The sequence below is a fragment of the Phalacrocorax aristotelis genome, chromosome 23 (assembly GCF_949628215.1).
Source record: "Phalacrocorax aristotelis chromosome 23, bGulAri2.1, whole genome shotgun sequence".
Classification (NCBI taxonomy): Eukaryota; Metazoa; Chordata; class Aves; order Suliformes; family Phalacrocoracidae; genus Phalacrocorax; species Phalacrocorax aristotelis.
The window spans coordinates 5,167,265-5,175,051 of record NC_134298.1 but is presented as its reverse complement, the minus strand read 5'-3'; the positions used below and the strand labels follow the sequence as shown (position 1 = coordinate 5,175,051).

The 7,787-nt window shown below is 46.7% G+C and overlaps 1 protein-coding gene across 1 annotated transcript; it reads right to left on the bottom strand.

Moving 5' to 3' along the window:
• Positions 1–257: 257 nt before the first annotated feature.
• GIP (gastric inhibitory polypeptide) lies at positions 258–7,569 on the bottom strand. The gene is made up of 6 exons (XM_075116898.1): positions 7,492–7,569; positions 5,298–5,425; positions 4,093–4,239; positions 3,620–3,751; positions 1,370–1,462; positions 258–401 (listed from the first exon to the last, which is right to left on the bottom strand). The coding sequence occupies exons 2-6, from the start codon at positions 5,369–5,371 to the stop codon at positions 392–394; spliced, it is 456 nt and encodes a 151-aa protein (XP_074972999.1). The 5' UTR covers positions 5,372–5,425; positions 7,492–7,569; the 3' UTR covers positions 258–391.
• Between the last annotated feature and the right edge of the window lie 218 nt (positions 7,570–7,787).

Below are 7,787 nucleotides of genomic sequence, written 5' to 3'. Positions count from 1 at the left end.
CAGCCCGAGCTGAACTTCACCCACAGCCAATGCCAATGTCATTTTTTAAGAGTTCGCCCGGTGGCACGTTCTAAACTCCTGAAAACCTGCGCTCGGGATCGGTCTGTGTTACAGTTCGGTCAGCCACAGGCCAATTCACTGAGATGAGGTGTGTTGTGACTCTTATGAGCCTTGTTTGAAAGGACACTTACTTTTTCTAGCAATTAAGTAATATTTCATAGTCCATCCCCAAATCAAGTCTTATCTGAACCTTATTTCAGCTTCAGACTATACTCTTTATTGCATTAACAAAATAGACATTATGCACAGAACAGAGTGAATAGAAGATATCTTCCTCCTTCTTATGTGTCTTGTTAGGATGAAGAGGGAGTTCCTCGGGAAGGTCCTGGAGTTACACAGTCCTAACAAAACAGAAGTGGGAGACAGAAAACACATAAATTCCTGGGGTACTGCCCTTCTTCCCATTTTCATTTGGTTCCTATAGGAAATGAGGCATAAGTTATTGCCTTCTCTACCCTCCAGCCCCCTGTGATGCCTTGCAAAGCCATTTTGATCACAAGACATGCAGCCAAGTTAGTATCTAATAGCAAGTACCTACAAGTTTTGAGAAAAATGAGCAACTGGTTAGAGGAGAGAGACGCAAATAAGTGTTTCTGCGCAGGAAAGGCTGCAGTACGAGCTCAAGTTATTTGTTTTCTCTGGCCTGCTGGCTGGCCACTCGGTTCGCATTGTCTGACCAAGCTGCGTGGAATTGTCTGTAGCTCAGAGCTGCCTCTTATTTCCAACCTACATTTATTCACGGCCAGTTCATCCCTTTTTGTTCTTGCGCCAACTTTTGCCATTAGCATAAACAGCTCTTTTCTCGCTCTGTTTTTTTTCTAGATGGTGACTTTGTCTTTCTCAGCCTTCATTTTCCTCAACTAAGTGTAGGACGGGCTCGCCCTGCCCTTGAGCCCTCCCCTGCGCCATTTGCATCCCTGTTTCTCTCTGAATGCCTTTCACAGCAGTGTACAACACACAGAAAAAGTATTTCCTGTAAGTGGTCTGATGAACACCTTTTCTCATTAAAAAGGGCAAAAGGATTTACTCAACTCCCTTCTCCAGACAGTAATTTTTTGAAATTTGTCTTCCCCTGGATCTTTGTTGTATCAACTGTCTGAAGATACTTTTGCAGAACCAAACTCTGGCCGGAGCTCTTAGTCCTCCAGTCAAATCCAGCTGAGCTGTGCCATGTAAGCACTCGGTGCCTACCTCAAGAAATCCTAAATTCATGGATTGAGCACTGCAGTGAGTACCTCTGGGGACAAGGGCTGGGAAAGGATGTGTAGGGAGGCTTGTAACAACGGGAATAGGCAGAACCGCCACTCACGTTGGTTTGCAGAGATCAGTCGACATCAGCCATGTCAGAAACTCCTGGTTCAAAACATCCTTCAAACCTTCGGAACCTTCCGGAGAGGTAAAACTGCAAGAAACATGCCATGCCCTGTGCCACGCCATGCAGACGGAGGAGAAGCAACAATCCGGATGCAGCGTACGGCAACCTCGATTCCCAACCCCCTCAAGTTCACAGGGGTATTTTATTTTCCTCGTCTTCTAGTATCTTTGACTCAGATAAACCCGCAAGAAGCTTTAACCCCTTTCTGACGCGGTGAGCTCTTTGCACACAACGGTGCCTTGGTCTTGGCATGTTTGGGCTGCCCAGCAGCGCACAAGGAACAGCCCGGTGACCCCCCCTTGCACCCCACCTCCTCACAGACCCAGCAGGCATCAAAACAAAGGCAGAGCGTGGGTGAAGCAGCATCTACGCTCCGAACTCACAAAGGAAGGTCTTTGTTTCCAAAAAGGACTTTCCCCTCCAAGTCGCATTTTTTGTTTGCAATTAAGGAGATTAAGGGAGACACTAGAAAACAATTTTTGTTTAAAATGAAGCTAGTCGAGCTGATTAATCTCTAGCATCAAAGGTTTCCCTTCCCCCCTCTGCCCCCCCCAACAGGTTAGACAAACATCTGTCAGGAACAGTTTAGGGCGCGTTGATCCTGCCTTGGAGCAGAGGTCAGACTAAACGACCTCCTGAGATCCCTCAAAGCCCTCGTTTCTTTGATTTTGTATTTTCCGTATGACTAGCAATTCTCGGTGTCTGATTTTCTGAGTGCTTGGCCTGAGACACCTCTGTGAACCATAACTCTGCTCGTTTCCCCCACCCTGGGTCATCCCCTGCACCCTGGTTTCTAAAGCAGTTTTCATTCAAAGCCTGTTAAAAGACAACAGATGCCCCCAGATTCTTGTCCTGGGTGACTGTCCCCTGACTCCCTGTAGTTAGAAATTCCTTTCTTTTTTCGCCAGAAGACACCAGGATTGTGCCTGAAGGATGTGGGCTGTGTGCGGTAAGTGCCTTTTTTTCCCGCTTGCCACCATTTTAGGACTAAGCAGCAGCAACCTGTTAAGTTTTATAAAATCCCCATCATGTTAAAGAAAGGAAATGCATCCCTCATTCATTTGGTGGTGGTTGGTTAGTGGTTTTTTTTAAATATAGAAAGTGCCTGAGAACAGATTGTTTTTTTGCTTTGGATTCGTGTCTAATTTGCTTTTTGAACATTTGTGACATAAGCTAAGGCTGGGGGAGGTGAAACAGGCTATTGACAGGCTGTGGATATGCTGACACAGCACAAAGCCGTGCAGCGCTGATACACACAAGTGTGCTCTCAGCCAGATGGCTTGGGAGAGGAAGGCACGAGCTGCAGCAACAGCGCGCTCCATATGGGCTCGGTTACCTTGCCCGGAGGTACCTGTTCCGAGCGAGCTCGTATCGCCATCGTTACCGTGCTCACGATGATCTCAAGTTGATTACATCTTAAAAAAAAACACCCCAAAAAATAAGCCTGTCTGAGCGTCCCCGGTAACGGGGACAGATCAGAAACAAACCGGGAAATTCCTCCTGGGTCAGGCAGGCGTCTGCCCTGCATGGTTTCATGTTTAGATGACAGGCTTTTCAGAAGAAGACCTTGTAGCAGTGATAGGGAGAGAGAGCTATTGCATTTCTTATTTTAAAAATCAACTGGTCAACATGCTGAGAGTGTGAACGAGGGGGTGGTTGGGGTTTTTTTTTCCTCCCTGTGGGTTGATTTGATCAAATCAAAATGTTTTGCAGAAATGTATCAATTTCATCTGGGGTTTCGCTGGAGAGTTTTCTTTTGAGAGGGCTTTGTTTTGATTAGGTCAAAGCACTTCATTTTGACTTCTCCCTTTCGGTGATGTCGGGATGTTGGAGGAGCGGATGCACTTCAGCCCTGTCTAAAGTCCGTGCTTTGACCTTATCAAAGCGCTGGGTTTTGACGGGGCTGTGCTGACATTTGCAAAACCACAAAAAGACCCCAATCGGCTGTATTTTTGAAATTCGTGAGAAATTTCAAAATTAGGGCATTTTTGTCTTTGTTCTTTTCCTCACGCATGAGACAGAATTGCAAAATGTGAAAGTTTGCAACCAAAATCCTCTCATTTTCCTATGTGACACCGTTACCGTCGATACGTGCCCCCAAGCACCCCACAAACTTGTTCAAAAGTTAAACACTTGGGGACCTCATCCCTCCCTGTGACCAGACTTTGTCTTCCCCCATCTCACCTCTGATTTTTCTTGGCTTTCAGCAGCCAGGTGAAGAAGTCTTTGGCTTCCTGAGCGCCCAGGTCCAATCTCTGGCCAGTCGCAGCTGATACTTGGGGCTCAGCTTCCCTCTTGTATGGCTCGATGATGTTGCTGGGAAGGGAAAATGGGAAGATACCAGCCCGAGGTGCCACAAGAGGGTGCCAAAATGCTGCTTTTCCACAAAACCCAGCTCCCTGCCACTCCATCTACCAGCAGCCAGAGAAGGCGGCGGTCTTGGGCAGGGAGAGAGATAGTTGTGCTGTCTGCCGACAGACCAGAAACATTTCTAGGACTTAGAAAAATAAAAGAAAAAAAAGAAAACCAACTCCCTAGGGAATCACTGCTGCAGTCCAAGAAAAATATCCTCAGCTCTACATTCTACTGTAGCCATCAGTTGGCTGACAACAGCTCTAAATTTGGATCGTAGGAGCATCGAAAGTCTACACACTTACTCGCTTTTCTTCTCCCGTCTGGCTAGCAACCATTCCACGAAGTTCTTCTTCAGCATGTTATCCATCGTGCGGCTGTAGTCGCTCGCCAGGGTGGCCTCGGAGTAGCGTCTTTGCACTGGTCTGGCACTGGGAGTCTTTATACTTAGGCTGTGGGATAAGAGCACAGGGACGGAGTGAGTCGCGCACAGAGCGGGAGCACATGCTGTGCGGAGTTTCCCTTGGGTTACGTGTGGTGGCCCATGCGGTCCCTACAGTCAGCAAGGATTTGTGATCACTTTTAATCCCTCTTGGTCCAGGTGACTGTTCCTGCGTTGTAACACGAGGGGACGGCCAGAGAAGGGGCCAGCATGCTCCCCATCCGTTTTGCTGGCTGCAGACACAATTGCAACTCGGATCTGAGAACTCGGGAGGAGATGAGGTCAGGGTATTTGCTGATAGTCTGGAGTCAGTGCGGCTTTCCCTGCCGGAGCCTGATTTGCAAGGACTTTGGTTCCCAGCTAAGGCACCAAGTGCCTTAGCTCCCTCCTCCAGCGAGCTGCACACCTAGGGCCAAGGAAACCTTGTCCTGTGTCCTCGAGAGCCTCAGGGGTGGATGGCGGGAGGCAAGGGCTGACCTTGAGACCAGTGCTGGTCTGACAGTGTAGGCATAGCTGGTGGCTAAGTTAGCTAAGGATGTCAAGGTCGATCTGTTTTTAGTACTATTAGCTGGGATTTCAGCAGCTCCTACTGCTCTAATAAGGATTCTTTTCAATATTCTCAGGTGGTAGTTGGAAATTTTGTAGCAGGAGTTGGGGAAAGAGAGGGAAAGTCTTTACTATATACCTGCTTTATGTAACTGGTCATATTTTCAGAAGCTTCCAAGTACTGGATGCCCCCTAGCCTCATTCACGGGAGATGATTACATCTTGTTTCTAATTCTCAGCCAACCTTCTCTTCCAGCTGGTTCCTCCTAATCCAGAGCCATTAAATTTGTAGGGAAAACTTGGGAGTTCCTGGCTCTGGCTCAAAGGCTGAGGGCTTTAGTTTGATCTCTCTCTTATCATTTGCTCATCTCTGTACACTTGGCTGTCTCTATTATCTGAGATCTACCTCAGGACTCATGTTCTCACCTACTTACCAAGATGCCAATGGGAAAAAGTCCATTTGCCTCCAGTGGGGAGCTGGAAAAGGCTCAAAATACACCATGAGCTTTCCAAAACACTTACCCCGAGACATTTTCTTCCATCAAAACAAAACCCAGAGAAGCGAGGAGCAGAGAGAGAACTTTGAGAGACATCATTTTCTTGGCGGGTTTCTCTGTTCAAAAGCAGAGGGCAATGCAGATGTCCGGCCCCTATAACACAGGGGACACATAAGTGACAGGACGGTGAACCCAGAGGGATGTGCAGTGCTTGGGCACGTGCCTGCGCTTGTAAAGGTGTTTCTCGGGTCCCTGTGCTTTGAGCAGCCTCCTCCATCCTACAAAGCCCTCTTCTGCCGTTCCCAGTTAAATGACTTTCTCAATGCCAATGCTCTTTCCCACCATGGTGTCTTTTAATGTTGGCTCCCCATACTTTTTATTGTAACCATCAAATTCACTGTGGGTCGCACATTCCTGGAGGGAAGGGCTTTGTCTTCCTCCACGTTTACAAGCCGACCCTGTGGGTACCTCTTTCTGCTTTAAGGGTTGATTCAGTCTTGAGCACGTGACCGGGAAGGTACGTTGGATCGCGCAGTTCAGTAGCAGCGGCACCCTGCTTATCCCACACCGCGGTTTGGCAGGACTTAGGAGCCTTATCTAATTTCTGGGAGATTTTCTGTTGGGATGGCTAATGCCCTATGTAGGGACTGGAGCCAGAGTCAGTGAATATCTGTTATGAAAAATATCCCATGGACAAGTGACAGGATCGGATTCCAAGATTTATTAGTTTCAAGCTGTTCCTAGTCCTCACGTCCACAGTTTGGCTCAACAGTCCTTGGACATTTGAGCTCTTTTAATTACTATTCCAGCTCTGCAAACTCCATACAAAAATGGTTTTGATCACGGCTCACAGATATATTTTGTTGTCGCTCACCTCGCTCTTTGTTACAGCTATTTCTGGAAACGGCATCGCGACGGAGAGCTGCTGTTCACAGGAATAATAGAGCAATGAAAAGAAGAGGTCTAGATCGGGACTCAAGTACCCCACCCTTGAAAAATTTATTCACACTTTGATAGAATTTTACTCCTCTAAGTAATTTGTACTCTTACAACAGCCCAGTGATGGTTTTAGAGAGAACGAGGATTTGCAAGTTTGGATCTTGTTTGTAATTGTGGCATTTTTTTATTTCTGGAAAATTGTGACATCTTTTACACATGTTTTCAGCCCTTCCTATGAAGTGAGAAAATCACTAAATGCGTTACATGATCTCAGATACATCAAATTCTGAGGAATGCTCTTAAAAACAAAGGTGTAATATTCTGAACGTTGGCAAAATCCCTGAAACACTTAGCGCTAAAGCATAAAAGACGGAGTTACAGAGCGTGTGAACAGCAGAAGTAAGTTCCACTACACAAAAAGCTGAGGAGTATTTTAAATGAAACAGAAAAAGACCCATCATGATTAAATAACTGAGGTTCTCCCTCTTGTTTGCTTTTCACTTCATATATTGGTGATATAGCTGTAGGTGCGATGATGGGTCTGAAAAGAGGTAAGCTGTGCCAGAATATTGTTCTGCTTAGGGTAGTTATTTGTGACGCTAGGAGAGGAAACGCGTTGTAGCCTTAACTTTAAGATAGGGCAGTGCTCCTTCGCTGCAGAATTTACCCAAGCGGGCAGGAAAAGCAGTGTGCGTTTTCAGAGACTGCTGAAAAACCAATTTTTAATTAATCCAACACCCCTTTACCTGTGTGACGCTGAACTGGAGCAGGGGAGCTCTGCTAGCCCTGTCTGGCACGAGTTTGCTGTGGCACCTACACCGTTTTCATCCTACGATTTGACTTTTTCACAAGAGGAGGAGCAACGGCTGGGATCTTTGCAACACGAAAGCCTTCCAGCCCTCTGTGCGATACCACCTGCTTTGGAAGAAGCATCGTCCCTGTTTCATCCCTAGCTGGGAGGTCCCAAAAAACAACTAAGAACCAATTTCTCCTCATTTCCCTGTGTAGGTGCAGATCCCAACCTGATATTTGCCGCGTACTGAACCCTCCCGAGAGCGCGTTCTCTCCCTTTACAGCCCAACGCGTACACTGATTTTCTGCCAAAGCCCCCGAGAGAACGGCCAGTCTTGTACCCCTTTGGGAAGAACTCAGCCAAAGGTACGTAGCTCTGCTGCGGCTGCCGCCTGACACTCAAACACTGATCGCTCCCACTGTTATCTCAGGGGAAAAAAAAGAGTAAAAAAAGTTAAAGAGAGAGACTGACGTATAGAGCTTCTTACCTTTCTGCTTCTCTGAAGCTGCCCAGAGGATTTCAGCTACTTCTGGTGCTGAGGGGACCCTTCGGGGCTTTTATATACATTAGCTGAGCAGGACCAAACCCACTCCCATGAGGTAAACAGGAAATCAAGCACCTAATCAGAGCAATTCAAACCCACTTAGAGCTGCTTCATTAGGTCCATTGACCTACAAAGCAGGAAAATAACCTTTTAAAATATGTTTACATTAATGGCAATTAAACATTATTATATCACAAAATCAAGAATGAACATGGATTGTGGGCATAATACATACGGTA

Bases quoted from the DNA above. Each gene is read 5' to 3' on its own strand.
- GIP (XM_075116898.1), bottom strand. From the start codon at position 5,371: ATGATGTCTCTCAAAGTTCTCTCTCTGCTCCTCGCTTCTCTGGGTTTT. The intron at 3,752-4,092 runs GTAAGTGTGTAG...TTCCCTTCCCAG, and splicing joins AGACGGGAGAAGAAAAGCGA to CAACATCATCGAGCCATACA. The intron at 1,463-3,619 runs GTGAGATGGGGG...TGTTTCTTGCAG, and splicing joins AAAGCCAAGAAAAATCAGAG to TTTTACCTCTCCGGAAGGTT.